This window comes from Epinephelus moara, chromosome 16 (genome assembly GCF_006386435.1).
Source record: "Epinephelus moara isolate mb chromosome 16, YSFRI_EMoa_1.0, whole genome shotgun sequence".
Classification (NCBI taxonomy): domain Eukaryota; kingdom Metazoa; phylum Chordata; class Actinopteri; order Perciformes; family Serranidae; genus Epinephelus; species Epinephelus moara.
In genome coordinates, this window is record NC_065521.1 from 25,822,701 (window position 1) to 25,839,357 (window position 16,657).

The 16,657-nt window shown below is 40.3% G+C and overlaps 1 protein-coding gene across 1 annotated transcript in view; it reads right to left on the reverse strand.

Moving 5' to 3' along the window:
- Positions 1 to 6,949, reverse strand: part of lrp1ab (low density lipoprotein receptor-related protein 1Ab) — a 118,659-nt gene extending 111,710 nt beyond the window's left edge. The window contains exon 1 of the mRNA XM_050063782.1: positions 6,348 to 6,949. Coding sequence (XP_049919739.1) covers positions 6,348 to 6,420 — 73 coding nt within the window. The 5' untranslated portion in view covers positions 6,421 to 6,949. The remainder of the gene's footprint in view (positions 1 to 6,347) is intronic.
- Between the last annotated feature and the right edge of the window lie 9,708 nt (positions 6,950 to 16,657).

Here is a 16,657-nt window from a genome sequence, read left to right on the forward strand (position 1 = left end):
GTTATCAGATTTAAAGTATTGAAGTTGCACTAAATTACAGAATATATAATATAGCCAAAGTGGCCAAACCATGTAACTACAACTTCTGGGTCTGTCACATGATGCCATTGGGCCCAAACAGACTTTTTCCAAAGACCTCCACTGGGAAAGGGACCTCTGTAAGGGATACATTTGAGCGTCGCAACCCCTGTGAGACGACTCGTTTAACAAGCACAATTTGATCCATTCGGTCCGATAACATTTGTAAAGTCTAGAAGAGCTGCACAATTAACTCATTTTATCCCCATTTAAGTTAGCAGAGGGCTAGTCTCGCTCACCAGACCTTTCTCAAGAAAAGAAATGTCTGGCTGGGCCAACTCTCACTTTAAGATTGGAGAAAAAAACGCCCCGGCTGCTTGTATTTCTTTCAACCAATCACAATCGTTCTAGGCGGTGCCACAGCAATGGTGCGCTTGCAAAAATATTGCCGGGGGGGAAACAGGTTTTGGTGTAACACGCCCACAAAAATATCACTTACAGGACNGGACTTCAGCGGGTGGCTCGTTCCGCCCAATGAGAGGCTGATCTATGCAGCGAACTTCCGCCCACTCAGACTGGCAGAGGGCTAACTCGAAAGCAGCCTGCTCAACTGGAGAGAGCCTCTAGTGCGCTTGTGTGCAATTTAATACACGGAAGTTGAATCTCTTTGGCTTTGGCTTTATGCACCACTTAGCAACTTTCATAGGAACGAAAGAATCCCCACTTCCAACACTGCATCCCATTCTCTTTATACATCCATGATCTTTACACCATCAGCAAAAATCCTCTACATTTGACTTTATATTATGATATATCCATACATAATGTCAGACAACACATTTTCTGGACAATCATTGAAAAATTGTTGGCTTATTAACAGGTTTACCTGTTATTGTGCTGAAATGATGATGATAAATACGGAATGCAATACTATTAAAATAAACAGAATTTTTGTACATTTTTTATTATTTTATTACCATATGTTTGAGCTGTTTTTTCATTTTGCTGTCCCAGATCTCAATATCTTTACACTGGATTTGTAATATGATGTTATATATGTCGCAGTATTGTATGCCTTTAAAGTGCATGTTAACCGAGTATTGAAATTTACGTCAGCTACAGTAATTCTGATACAATGCTGTTCAGATCTTTGCGACAACACGGGTAGCACAAATGTTTGTTTCATGCAGAGCCACAAACCGATGACTGAGAGCCGTGGCTGTGACTTTGATTAAAGTAAACAGCTTTGACACATTGCAGCAGTCCATGAAATTGGAATCTTATCTCCATATATCAGATTCTCCCCCCTGACCAGGTGTGAAAACAGCCGAGGGTCCCTGTGATCAAAACGATTCTCCAGTCTAGCACAAAGCCAACGTCATCCGCAACATCTGAGGTGTACATGAGCGTGACCCGGTAAAGCCAATGGGACCGACACACAAAGAGCAGCAGCAGAAAGTGTCCAAAAGTTCACCATTAATGGTGTCGAAGCAAAACACGAGTCACAGAGCCAGTATTCTCACAGCTGTACCAGGTGTCAGGCAAACGTTGCAACCCTCTGCAACATTTGAACAGCTCTCTGCGTACTCTCTTTATGAAGTGTGATGTATCCTTATCTAAAGATGTGATATGCTGATGTTAAAAAACCCCACTTATTTCTAGGAGGCATCTTCATATTTGACAAGAAAGGAAAGCAGTAATGCATAGCGAGCCTGATTATATCACCGACAAAAACCCAATGAATCTTACAGAGCTGCATTAACACCCACCCACACACCCTGTTTTGTTAAAGAAGCCGATCCGTTTCTTTTTTTGGGTCTTAGGGAGCTAAACAGGGTAAACAGTGATGTAGCTAGCAGAAAACACCAATTACAGTACACCCCTGCTATTCACAATCAACAAACACTCTTTCATCTGTGGTCTCACGCCTTCAATATGAGGGGAACAACACTGAGGACATTTATGTTAATCTGGTTTTACCTTCTGGTCACAGATGATTGCAATGCAGCGCAGGAAGTAGAGGGATAAAAAGGGGATCTTTTCTGCAGCTACGGTCAAGAATCCCACCGCCTGCTATTATCATTTCACAAATATTTTCACTAGGTCAAGACCAAAATGCAAAACACCTGCGCACAAGCTTTACATTAAATCTCACTCAGAAGCCAAAGAATGTACTCAAAACTGCACTCTTTGGCTGCATTTCAATCCACATATTTTATACCTTTTTATCCTATGTTTCTCTGTGAGGAGACTTTGAATGGCAGACAATCATTGAGGGGATTATCTGTGTTACCTGATAAGAGTGCATCAACAGACAGCCTCAGGTGTACATGGTTACAATAACCACTCCCCAGTGACCTCCACTTGGAAGCGCTAAAGAGAGCAATCCAAGTTCTATTAGCTGTTGAATTTGTTTGAGGGATGCTGAATTTTTCCAGCAGATGTTTCAAGTGACAGTTCTAAGGAAAAGGTAAAGCCAGGTCCCATTAAAAAGGTCAGGCAAACAGAGCGTAGGCTCCTCAGGAATTCAACCTCTTTAGCCTCTGACCCACATTTACACTTTTCACCGACGGGATTCTTCTGCCTCTACATGTAAGCTCAGTGGTCGTAAAGTTATCCAACAGGGATGTCTGATTCTTAACAGTAAGTAAATATGGAGGGTTTCATTTAACATAGGGCCATTCTGCTGCATGAATGCAGAATGGAATTAAAACTACAAATAAAGCAAAACTGAAATGCTATTTTCTCAGCAAAATGCTAAAATGACTGGTAAAATAATAAAGCGTTTTATTTACCTTAAAGGAATACTTCACCCACAAAATAACCATTTGTAAATCAATTAGTTGTGCTGTATTTCCTTGAATTTATGAAGATAACTTTGTTTTTCTCACATTCCTCCACGGAAAATGGCAAACATTGGCCAATATTGATTTAATGATTGATTGGGGCCCACATTTAACAACAGCGAAACTATATCAAAACATCCATTTCAAACTTTCACAGAACTCATGCAGTAAAATCCAGGTCTCATTTATCCAGTCATATGCTCAGTACTTCCCAAACACATTTTCACTTAAAACTTTACTAATTAAAACTGAACTAAAAGTGAAACTTATCCATGGTCTCTTCTAAGCCAGACTCCAATATTTTTTCTTAAATGACAATGCATATGTTTCGGAAGTTCTACAACAAACTGACCTACAAATGGTCATTTTGTGGCTTACACATTCCTTTAATGTCAACTGGAGCTGAAACAATTAGTTGATTGATTGTGTAGTCATTAATCACCAAGTATTTGGATAAGCAATTAGGGTTGTGACTAACAATTGTTTCCACTATCACTTAACTGTGAAATATTTTCTTAATTAATCGTTTGGACAGTAAAATATCTGAAAATAGTGAAAAATGCTCATCACAACAAATCCTTCAAATTAGGTTTTGCCCAACCAAATGTCCAAAACCTAATTATATTCAATTTACTAGTACAAACATCACATACAACAAAGAAAAGCAGCAAATCCTCACATCTGAGAAGCTGGAGCTTTGGTATGTTCTGCAATTTTTGATTAAAGTTGACTTAAGCGATTGATGAATTACTGAAATAGTTGCAGATGAATTTTCTGATGATCAACAAATCATATCAGCCCTTTAACTGATTAGTTGTTCTTCAAGCAAAATGCCAACCATTTGATGTTTCCAGCTTTTCAAATGTTAGAATTGTATGCTTTATTTTGTCTTATTACTATCGGAAACTGTATACCATTGGTTTTGGACTGTTGGTTGGACAAAACGAGCAATCTGAAAATGTGCCTTTAGAGTCTAGGCTCTAGAATATTATATTTTTCTTACATTTTGTAGATCAAATAATTGATAAGTTAACAACTGAAAGGATCTGCAGATTAATTAGTCATGAAATAATGATAGATAATGAAATTATCTTTAGTTGCATCCCAAATAAGGCTGGGAGATATGACGAAAAATCAAAAACAACCATCTTTTTGACCAAATACCTCGATGTCAATATTGTGGCTATACTGTAGGGTTGACTATTGGTGCTTTCACAAAATATTGACACAATGAGATTTTTGATTTTATTTTATTTTTTTAGTAATTTGGATATAAAGACAAAGTGGGTAAAGGCAAATAATAGAAAAGTTGCATCACTTTAATGTAATGCAACCTTTAAAACCCAGAAAGACAACACTTGGAATAATACGATATCCGAAATCTAAGATGTACGAGTGTTATTTCATGATACTGGTATAATACTGATATATTGCCAAATCCTAGTCCCAAATGTCAACAATCATAAATTTAGTGCAAGCATCAACTCAAACTGTGTTCACAACTCTTCATTTTCCCTCATTCACTAGAACTACAAGGCTCTCAGTACTGTGCAGAACTGGACTGGATCTTGTCAGTCTAAGATGGATGACACCTCTAATTGCCAAGATAATAAACTAATCAACACCAAAGATCAGTAACAAACAAAAAGGGTCTGTCCAATGTTTAACTGTCAACTATGGCCTCTTGACCTTTCTCTCACTAATCCTTTCCCATTCGTAAATTCATGCTGTGGCCCAGCGGTGATCCGGACAAATCCAGTCCAAGTGGCCGACCTTAGAGCTTATATCCACTCACTTGACCATCTCTACCCTTTTGGACCAACACTGCTCCAATGGGAGGCTGACAAATCAACTGTTACTAATGACGTAACACATACACACACAAATATCATTCCCATCCCTGACTCCCTGTGATGTAACTAAGTGTCAGTTTCAGAGAGCATCCCAGACTGATTCTTGAAGTTCATTTCGCTTCACCCGCCCTCACCCCCGGCTCTTCAGCTGGTCCCTCCCCCCCTCTTTTGCAGTCAGATCTAAGTTGGATTAATGGTCTCCCTGTGTCCAGATGTTACATACTGATGGAGGAGGTGGGAGGAGCTTGCCCACTCCTGTAACCTCTGCTATGGCTTTCACTCTGAACAGCCTCCATCAAAATCTAATGAAACTTACATAAGATCTCCCAACGTAGAGAAGGGCGGAAGCTATTTTTGTAGAGACATTAACAGTGGCAGCTGGCTTCAGTGGCAAAATTAAGGTTTTAATGTGTTAGTTTTCCTTTGGGCACCAAAGTAAACAGAGGGTAAAACAGTGAAATGAAATGTCAGGTTGATGCATGCATGTACACAGCTGTCAGGTCTGACTTGGGTAGTAGAGTGTGACTTTTTCAGTTTTTTATCCACAAAATATTACGGAAGTCTGACAATATGTTGGCTCAATATAGTAGCCTATGTGCTTTCTGGGTAAACGTACTGTGTGTAATGTTAAATATTGAAGGTGGCATATGTAGAACAAACGCAAATAAATGTGCTATTTTGCACCTTCAGGCTTCCCTTAAAGTGCCCAAGAGAGGAAAGGCTCAACAGGTCTGCAATGCATTGTCACAAGAGCAATGGTGCATTTAATATCTCATTATTACTATCAGGGATTCGGGAGTATTAAGGCGCTCCCGGGACGTAACAGGATAACTGTTCATTCCACTATCACACAGTACCTGGCTGTCACTAATAAGTTGTGATTCCCAGCCAGCCACTGACGCCACACGTCGGGACAAGCCGCGCCATTAAGATTACACCTTTTACGAGCAGACACAACTGTTGTTTTCATGTGCGAAGAGTAACTGAAAACAAACACGCAAGCTGATCTGACCGATCTGACTCCCACAGGTTTGATGTGAAACTCAAGCCTGCTGCTTGCTGATTTTTTTCTGAATAAAAAATCAGCACGTTTGGTTTGAATGGTAGCTATCAGCTGTAGCCACACACACAACAGACATGAGGAATTGTGTATTTCTTGAAAAAAAAAAAAGGGAGAGGGGGGATATAGCCATTTTGTCGCAGTCAGTCAGAAATGATGTCGTTTTGTGGAAATGGGTCGTTCATGCAAGTGTTTGTCTTTTACCTGCTGGATATTCCAACAGTGAATAACCTCACTGTCTGCCATCCTTACAGGCAGGCCCATTCTGTCTGCTCAGACAGGAGCACTGCTAAAAAAAAAAAAAAAAAACGCAGACTGATTTTACGCCAAAATAACCAAAGCGCTGCTTATTTGTGCGCTACTTTCTGTGATTAAAGGCTTTCCTAATTATCGATCTCTTCCTCTGAGGAGACTGCTGTGGGCACACTGTGTTATTGTCAACCTATTTGCGGTGTTGGCTCCAACTCTGGTGAACACAGGCCTGTGCACAGATGCTTTGCAGGAGGAGGAAAAAAAGTGGTCATGCTTTCTCGAGTATCACAATGCAAGATAACACAACAGGCTTCTTACCTACGGTTGCACCGTTAGGAGATATGATCTCCAAGCAGAGTATAAATCCCAAGTAGAACAACCTCATCGCCATCTCCTGAGCAATGCTCGGCGGCACTGCTGTTAGAAAGGAATAGAGGAAAAGTTGGCTGGATTTCTCAAACCGAACAACCCGATCGACCACCTCATCCGAACCCCTTCAATGGTCCGGGTGCGATTGTCCGTTCAGTTGCACCCTTCAGCCCCTCAGCACGGCGGCGGCTTCAGACGGGCTTCAGCAATAAAAGGAGAGTTGCTACAGCCCGGCGAGGCTATAGGCAATGCAGCAGCACAGTCATGTATATTTCTAATTGATTATCGGCATTCAAACATGATGCACTGTGTAACCTCTGTCTCTCAGTGCTTTGCTGGGGTCTCTTGTTTCACCACACCATGCCACCAGAATCGTCCACACGTCCAGGAGCGCTGCAGCCGCCGGCTCCCCTCAGCTCATTCCGTGCCAAACTAAAAAGAAAAATTAAAAAGTAAAAGCGTTTTTTCCCCTCGGAGCGCCAATGCCTCCCCGTGCTTGTGGTTGCATGAGTGGATGGTGAATCTCAAGCTCCAGCACTGTGGACGAGCCCGTGACGTAAGCTCGGCTCCTCAAAAAATGGGATAACTGAGCGGCGAGCTCCGTGTGCGCATGCCCTAACACACCTCCTTTTCTCCTGTTTCATGCGCTTTTTCATCAGTCGTGGAGGTGGGAGAGAGAGGCGGTGCTGCATGCAACTGGCGCTCTGGGGTCAGCCATGTTGGCTCAGTATTTCTACAGAATCCTGATTTTTATTTCTCGTTACAAAATTAAGTGATGATGAGTAATTATAATATTGCAAAGTCAATGAAACACCTGTGAAACACCGACATGCTGCCTACAGAGTTGTTGAACATAGTGTTTTTTCTACTATCAACAGTTATTTAATGTAGGTCTGCAGCTTCTTACCACCAATCATATGGTTGATAAATCCAAAATAGCACTTTCAAATTGTTGTATTTGTATAGAAATTCCTATTTTGAATTGCACTGTCTAACAGAAGCCTGTAATAAATTCCTGATATTAAAGGTACAGGTTACTCAAAAATCAATGACAAAAAAAATAAAATAATAATCCTACGCTTCCTCTTACATGTAGTGCAATTTATCAAGATTGTTTTGGTGTGAGTTGCCAAGTGTTGGAGATATAAGCCATAGAGATGTCTGCCTTTCTTTCAAAAACTCAACAGCAATGTCTCTTTCCAGAAATCATGATCCAGTTACTTAAGATAATCCACAGACCTTGTTGTGAGCAGTTTCATATAGGAATTATTTTCTTTCTACCAAACAACCATATCACTACACTAAAGGAAGTGTGCATCTACTGCTAGCTCACCTAGCACCACTAACCTAGCTAATGTTATAGCTCAGCCAAGGACAATGCCATTAATGTTTCATCTAATGCTTCGAAAGCCGATCTTGTTCATGAGTAGATGCACACTTCCCTTCTGTGCGGTGATACTGTTGGCAGGTGTAGTTTGGTAGAAAGAAAATAGTTCCTACATGACACTAGTCCCACATTGCCAGACCTAGCTCTGCAGTGCTGTGTAAGCGCTAGAGAAAGGTCTGGAATCACAACTATCTGTCTGCTATTGGGGAGAAATAAATGCTCTGGTTTGTTTTTGTTTCTTGAAACCAATCATAGTAATTTGGATGGCACTAAGCTGAGGATGCAGTGACTGTGATGGTGCCCTTGCAAAACAGTTCGAGGTTGAACTTGTTTTGCGGGAACATTTGCACATGGGGAGGCGAGCACTGTCATCAAAATGGCCGCCACAGAAAAAGAAACCGCAGCAGAAACATTAACAGACATAAATCAATTGTGTGATTTAACTTTTAGTGACAATAAGAGAAACATAATTTGATAATTGGTGCTCTCGAAATGAGGTCTGACTATACTTTAGCTCTGGAGGAACTCACTGAACCCATAAAAATCTCAGACATCTGCTAGCTGTATGTGGCTCTAGCAGAACATTATTATGACCATATCACAGTAGCTCGTGTGAAGAGGAACAGATCGCTACATCAGTATAGTCATTGTCACTGGCGCATGCTGCTGCCAGGGTAAAAGATGTGGAAAATCAGCTCTGGCATGAGAGTCCTGTGAGACTGAGTCTGGGCTTTTCTGAAGTGAGTTCACAAGTTGTTACGTTTGTTGTAGATCTTTACAACAATTCACCAAAAGAACAGAGCAGGCATGCCATATTGTAAAATCCATATCTTCATCAAAGCTTGATATTTTCAGCTTGTAAGTTGTTAGCTCAGTAGTTGATTTGGAAAAGGTAACACACAGACAGTGGAAGGAAGGTAGAATGCCGGCCAAAATCAGCACAACAATGGCAGGTTTATAGCCACAGTCAGTTGAGTCAGACTAATATGAAACTGCTCACAACAAGGTCTGTGGATTATTTTGAATAACCGGGGCATGATTTCTGGAAAGAGACATTGTTGACTTTTTCAAAAAACGAAGAAAAATAAATCAAATTTTATTTTCTTTCTTTCTTAGTTGGGGACTTTGAGCACCACAAGCCAAGTGCCATTTAGTCCCACTATATTTGAGAGAAGGCAGATATTTCCAACACTCTTCAACTCATACCAAAACAATCCAGATTAATTACAAATAAGAAGAAAAATATGTATTTTTGATTCTTTGATTTGCGTCTACAGATCACAAATCAAGACAGAAAAGCACACAGTGAAACAGTTCATTGAGAGGTGTGTGTGTGTGGAGGCCCTTCAACCTCTGCAATTCTTCACTAAATCATGCCCCCTAGTGGTGCATGAAAATCAGAACTGAGGTAAGGTTGCTATGAAATGTAGGTGGTTACATGTTTTTAATTGAGCATGTGCTGTATTTCAACAGTCTTCCCAGCTTTAAGTAAATGTGATTATTTACAGAACTAATATGTGACAGCTCACAGTGCGGTAACAAATACTCCAATAATCCACAAAGATTTTTATAGTCTGTAAGCATTCACCTTACCCATTCATTATGCACTATGTCGAGTAAGAAAACAAATGAACCATATAGATAACTACATCTGGATGTAAAAAATGAAGTGATATCAAATATTAGTAAGTTGACAAAGAAAAATAGCTCTTACAAGAAAATACAAGTGGCCTCTGAAATGTTTACAGACTTAGGCATCTTCAATGAAAACCAAAGATCTATCATAATTCACGTTATTAAAAATTTCATTAAAAAAACAGGCGCCAACTTAGTAATGCAGCTGTTTATAGCTTCATACAAACAGCATGTAAGATTTGTAAAATTCTTCTTCAAGTATGATTGGGTAGACTCAGAAACCATCCAAACCTGCAGGGGGCGCTGAATACTTACAATACAGAGGCACATGTAGACTGTAACTCATTTCACTAACACAACAAAAAGAATCCAACCATTTAATGCAATGTTTGGTAGATTTTACATGGCAAATCCTCTAAGGAAGATCTGATTAAAGAGTCATTTGGTTATAAAGAGAACATGAGAGGATCTTTGCCTCCACCGCAGACGTTCTGTAACTGAACTGCTCGTAAATGACTCTTTTTGCAAGTCTGTGGCGTTATGCAATGTGTGTCTCCTTTTCCCACCGGCATTTAATCGTGGGTACTAAAAACAACCGGTGTGTATTTCACACAAGCTGACAGTAACCTCGATGCCACCGGTGTTAAGAATAAGCGTGCCTTTCAGGGCTCTTCAGCTTACAGATGTTTACTCAGAGCCTGAATCACAGGAGAGAATGTGAAGTATGTCGAGAATCTGTGAAAAACATGCCTGAGGTGTCTGGATATCTGTTGAATCCCAACCTATTTTCACTTTGAGCATCAAAACAGAATTTAAACACAAAGAAAGTTAGAGGGAAAATAGTATGTTGGATTTTTTTTTTTTTTTTTCAACCAAACCACCATTTCATGTATCTTATTAAAGCCCCTAATCAAGTTTGCTGGGATTTTTTTTATGTTAGCTAATGTGTTAAACTCTATTTATATTGCTGTTTCTCCTGTTTGTCAACACGGTAAATAAACACGATTGCTGGTGTCACCTCAACCTGAGAATGCCCCCTTTGTGGGAGGAGGGTTGAGCATTGTCATCCAGGAGAGACAGACGCCAGCATGCTGTGTGGGAGACAGCTTGAAAGAGTGCCAGCGTAAACACTCCCAGACCACATGTTCTCCCAGGGCAGAGGGGCTGGCCTCACTCCAGGCACATCTGCACACAATCCCTCAGCTTTTAGCAAGCCAGCCAAGGAGACAGAGCGGGGCAGAGGAGGGAGTGAGAAGAGTTCCCAGACAGGGGGAACCTGCTCCTTCTGTGACGGTGGTGTCAATTATGAGAGTGATGACATCTGAGAGAAACAATGAAAAGCAGCATGCAGAGGAAGGATCACAAGGATCTTCTCCCTGCATGCAAGCTCAATAAAAATTCTGTGTGAGAAGGCTGACCACCATCTTTGAATCTGTACGTCTGCATCACACCACTCAACTCACGTGCCAAGGTCTGCTTGGCTACAATCATTACCCAACCTGCCCATATCCTTGAGAGAAGATGGATTGCTGCATAAATCAAGCTCCAGACTCGCACACAGCCTCGCTCTGCATCTGTAGCTCCACTGAATGCATGAAGCACACCATAACTTTGATTTTTCAACAAATTTTCCTCTGGCACACTCATTCTCTTGTACAGAATAACCATTCCAGCTCATATTATGCCTAAATGTGAATATAAATGTACTCCCATCTGTCTCTGACATCTCCCCTAACAGCTTCTCTTGGTTACTGCCCTTCAGTTTGCTAGTAAAGTGTGGCTTTGTGCATGTTTTCACAGAGAGGTAATTACTGAGCAAGCTATGCTGACAACACCTGAGGAATGCGGAGCATGCACCAGCAGCCTGTGTTCTCCAAACCCCCCTCATCACTCACCCCAACTCCCTTCTCCCCCATCTGTAACCCTCCCCCACACAACCCACTATCCAGAGCCCCAGTCCAACAATAAGTTCAGCATGACATTTTCACAGGAGTTTTAGATTTGCAGATAATGCAGGTGTTATTTTATGTAATATTTTGGTTGTTCCACCAGGAAACATTCTTCAACTCTAGATTATGCTAGATTAAACTGCTGGACCAACAGCATTCTATTGCAGCATTCAGTTACAGTCTTTTTTCAATCTGATAGGGGAGGAAACCCTATCCAAAAATCCACAGCTCCCAACAGGCCCCACTATTCCCGTTACTGGTGAAAACACAGTGTGTTGGCTGAGTCACTCTCCAAACTGTCCTTGAGCTCTGTGGAACTCACAGCCCATCTGGCTTAACACTTGCACACACATATCAAAACACTGCATAGATTGAAACGGGGTGAACAACTCTGGGTGACCTAATTGTGGTCTGAAAACGGTCCAGTCGAAAAAAACGTCAATATCTGGATGGAGAGAATTATGGCGATGCAGAATGATGTTATTTTCATGCAAATGGAACCAATGCATCAAGTTTTGACATTGTGTGGATGTAATGTGTGTGTGGGAGACAGAGAGACAGAGCTAGAGAGAGAGAGAGAGAGAGAGAGAGAGAGAGATTATGAATTCAGCTGAGCCTCTCCGTCTGTCTGACTAGACCGTCATGATGAAATCAGGATGAAATCCCTCGTGCATCTAGATCAACATAAGTATACAGGCCTGTCCTCTGTCTTTCTGTGCTGCTAAAACTGTGCGGATGTAGATGCATTATGCAAATGCCATGGCTAGAAAAAACACACTGTATGGCTGAATGAACAAATGCATATGTTTTCTACACACTTGAGGGCTAATCAGTCAGGGTACGCAAGACAAGACAAAAGGGTCAGGGGATTTAGTTGCCAGGCAACTTCTGTTGATAAAAACACCTTTTTTAAAATCATATGAGAGATGTCTAGAGGCAAGACAACCGAGACAAGGAAGAGGGATGGAAGATCATCTCTGACTTAGTTAGGCTGTTATCTTACTAAGAGTTGATTGTAAATCTGGGTCGGATCCAGAAACAGAAAAACATGAAAATCTGAGCGCCTGAGTAGCCAAATGGTTACATCGCATGCTACATAACTGTAACGTCCTCTGGTTCGATTCCAGCCTTTGTCGCATGTCATACCCCTCATTTCCTGTCTGCCTCTTCTCTCTGAGCCCCCCTCACCCTCTGAGAAACATTGAAATTAGTAGAGGTGCTGTCAATCCTTCCAGTGTTTATATTATATTTTTAAAAATGGCATTGCATGAGAACTGATGGAGTAAATTAAACACTGGGTCCACTTTAAAGGGACAGTTCACCCCAAATTTAAAAATGCATATTTTCCTCTTACTCGTAGTGCTATTTATCAGTCTAGATTATTTAAGTGTGAGTTGCCAGGTGTTGGAGATACTGTCCACAGAAATGTCCGCCCTCTCTCCAATATAATGTAACTAGATGGCACTCAGGTTGTGGTGCCAAACTACTACTACCGAACAACAACAGCTAACTGTATCACTGTGCAAAAGGAAATATGCATCTACTCAAAGAGAGGCACAACGCAATATGAGATGTAAATATTAATGGCGTCCTTCTCAGCTGTACTGTAACGTTAGCCAGCTCAGAGTGCTAGGTAAGCTAGGAGTAGATGCACGCTTCCTTCTGAGCAGTGATGCAGTTGGCGGGTATAGTACAGTACAAGAAAATAGTTCCTACATGAAACTGTTCACAACAAGATCTGTGGATTACCTTCAGTAACCAGGTCATGAAGTCTGGAAAGAGACATTGCTGTTTAGTTTTTGAAATGTATTTTTTGGCGCTGTGAGCACCTCAAAGCAAGTGCCATCTACTTCCATTAAAATCGAGGGAAGGCAGACATGTCTACGGCTGATATCTCCAACATATAACACTTTATACCCACACGATCTTGATTGACAAACAGCACTGCAAGGGGTGATATATGTATGCGTTTTTGATTTTAAGGTGAAATGTCCACTTATGCTCCAGTATCACAGGCAAATAAAATACCATTAAAAAAATACAAGGTATATTTTCAGGTAAGCATTACTTTCATGTTTTAAATGACCACTTTCCTTATATAACTTCCAAAAACGTGTATCACTTGCGACTAGATAACACCAAATGTAATGATGACACAAACTTAGGACATTTAATTTCACTTTTGTCTCATTAGATGTTAGCACAGCAAAAAGAGAATGCATTCAAATTACACTACTGATATGCTGAGGGATTCCTCTGTGATTCTACATTTTATTTAATTTGTTCTTTATTTAAAGGCAGTAATCTATCTCATAGAGCTCCCCTGTTACTCAGTAGATAATGGACAGCCAGCCGTAAAGAGCTGCTAACTATGAATAAATGTCATTTGTTTAGTGCGCCGTGATGGTCTACATGCTGTTTCAAAGCTATTCCACCCTTAGGAGATACATCTGCTTTGTTTGACAAATGGCCAAAAATAGAAGAGAAAGCCAGTGTTGACTGCAACCAGATAATCAGATTGTTTTTACATTATTTTTTAATTTGTTTTTCCCTTAAAATACAAGTATTTTAATGACAAACATATTAACTGGGGTCAAAATTAAAAAAGATGGCCCAGACAGATAATAAGGTTGTGACACTGGAGTTTGTCAGATAACATATTCTAATGATTAGGCTCTTTATTCCTGTCGGTATCAGGTGTTTGAGAATGATTTGTTTTGGGTGTTCTCCTCCACACCAGGGGTGTCAGAGTGGTGGAAAAAGTAGGAGTGATTACTCAAAGCCCCAGTGGGAGAGGTGTGCTCAAAAAACCTGGAATGAAAAGTTGGATTTGTTTGCAAGTTTTTATTTAAGTAAAATTGGCTGAATAAATCAATTGAGAGACTGAACTTTGTATAAAATAAGTAGTGGATGCTCTCTGAGACCACGTTCACCCTTAACAAAAGGTATAAAACGGTTTAGTGACCCCAGCATTAGGATTCATCTTATAACGCAGCTAGAACCAAGTGAATGACTGCCTGTGCTGCTGGAGCACCAACGCATTCTGTCATGTGTTGCCCCAAAAAAGGGAAATTGGGGTTCCAAAGAAGAAAAGGGAAAGAAAGAGAGAAAATAGAAACTAGCTTTTGATTTCTTTCAAAATAAAAGTGAGCACAGCTAACACAGTTTCACAGTGGTTCAGATAATAGCAGCAGTTGTTCAGACAGAGGGCAGTCAGACAGCCAAGAATCAAGCTTGCAGCATATTTGCATTGTATAAATTAATCAGTACAATCACAGAAACTGCTTACGCATAGGAATTTGGTGCTACGCCCCCGCTCCACACCTTATCTTAACTATTTAAAGGTGTCACCCAGATGGCATCAGCTCAAACTAGAAGGGTTTCAATAACTGTTCTCTGAAGCTGAACCTGTGTGTATGCATGGGGGATGATTGGCTTTGACCAACATAAAGCTCACACTACACTAAGAAATTAAACTTTCTGGGCTTTGCCATTACATCAAAAACGAAAGAAGTTTGTTTAGGACATTCAATAAAACTTGATGGAAGTAAGGTAAATAGTTTATTCACACTTCATTAGTATATTTAATCATTGTATACTGGAGAAAATGAACACGTTGCTACCTACTGCATTTATATTTGTATACACTACATTTACTATGATCACAGTTTCCTGAATAGTTTCGTTGATTTAGTTAACTTCACTTTAACTAGAGCCAGCTTTGAGACAAGTTTTTATTTTCACATTAAAATTCAGATACAGGACTTAAGGAAGGATATTACACATCAGGACAAAATATAAAAATTTCTATAAAAGTTATTTCAGGTCACAGTGAGTCATGTCTACTTCCTACTCAGGAAATAGCAACAGGCTATTCCTTTTCACTTCTGTTGCATTGCTGGCTCTTGACCTGGACCTCATTTAGCTTGACACTAAAACCAGCTGCTAAGAAAATATTGACTGAGAGGGGCAACAGGCTTGCTTTTGCACAAAGTCTCAAAATCACAATTTCCACGCCTGACTAGTGCAGTCAAAAATATTTATAGATATATATTGATTCTGAATATTGGAAATGGTTTCATTACTCAATTTCCACAGTATCTACACACCAGTACCAGCTGAGCTTTCTGGTTCTCTCTTACTGTTAATGTTTACCTCAGTCACTCTGAGTGAAATGTTTGGTTTCCTTTGCAATTTTTTATTACTAAGTAATTAGTACCATGACCAAAATAAAAGTGACTGAAAGAGTGAACTAGCGCCAGTGAGAGCCCCCTGCTGCATCGCCACATGTCGCTGTGTCTCAACCAAACAGTTGCACATGAACACACCAAACCAATGGCCAACAAGCATGTATGTTCTGCGCCTACGTGAGAGGACATACCCCTCCACACCAGCAGACTGCAGCCATCTGTAATCATCATTCAAAAAGGAAAACCGGAAGACTGTTGAGCCAATGAGCACACTGACAACACAATCCAGTGTTGAAAGTACAGAGCATATTTACTGTGCTCCAGAGAACAATAGGGGTGTAACGGTACACAAAAATCACGGTTCGGTACGTACCTCGGTACACAAGTCACGGTTCGTTTTTTTTCGGTACAGTAATGAAAAAAATAGACAACTATTAAATATCTTTTACTTATTGGTAACCTTATTAAAACATACCACCATAGCAGTTAACTCTTTTTACACAATTTTTGAATGAAACAAATATATATAAAATCCTGCTTTTTCACATTGTTTGAATGAAAATAGAAATATAAAAGTGAAAAATAAAATCCTGCTGTTTTTTTAACACATTTTTTGAATGAAAAATATAAATATACATTTCTGCTTTAACAGTTTTACTCAATTAAAATAAAAAGTATAGTGCAGCTGGTCAGCTTTAAAGCCTGCTCAGATTCAGTTTTACTAGGAACTTACTTAGCTTTCCCACTTTGTTAAAGTGCAGTAAACAAAACATGCTTATATCTAAAGTGCAGCTTAAACAATTTTACTCAACTCCAATGGCGTTGGTTATTTCTTTAGCGCGATGGTCAGGGAAACGCTCTTTCTTTTTAAACGACGACGATATCGTAGTTTGCACCAGATTGCTTTTTCTAGTCGTGCCGGTTAACGTTCAAACTCGGGTGGTGTCGCTTTAGATGCGTTAGCATGTTAGACGTGTTTCCAAGTACATACCCGACCGCTGTTCTGCAGTGTCGGCACACTGCTTTTGTCTTGTCAACTTGTTTATTTCCATCTTCGTATTTTACCCTGAAACCAAAGTGTTCCCAAACGGAGGACTT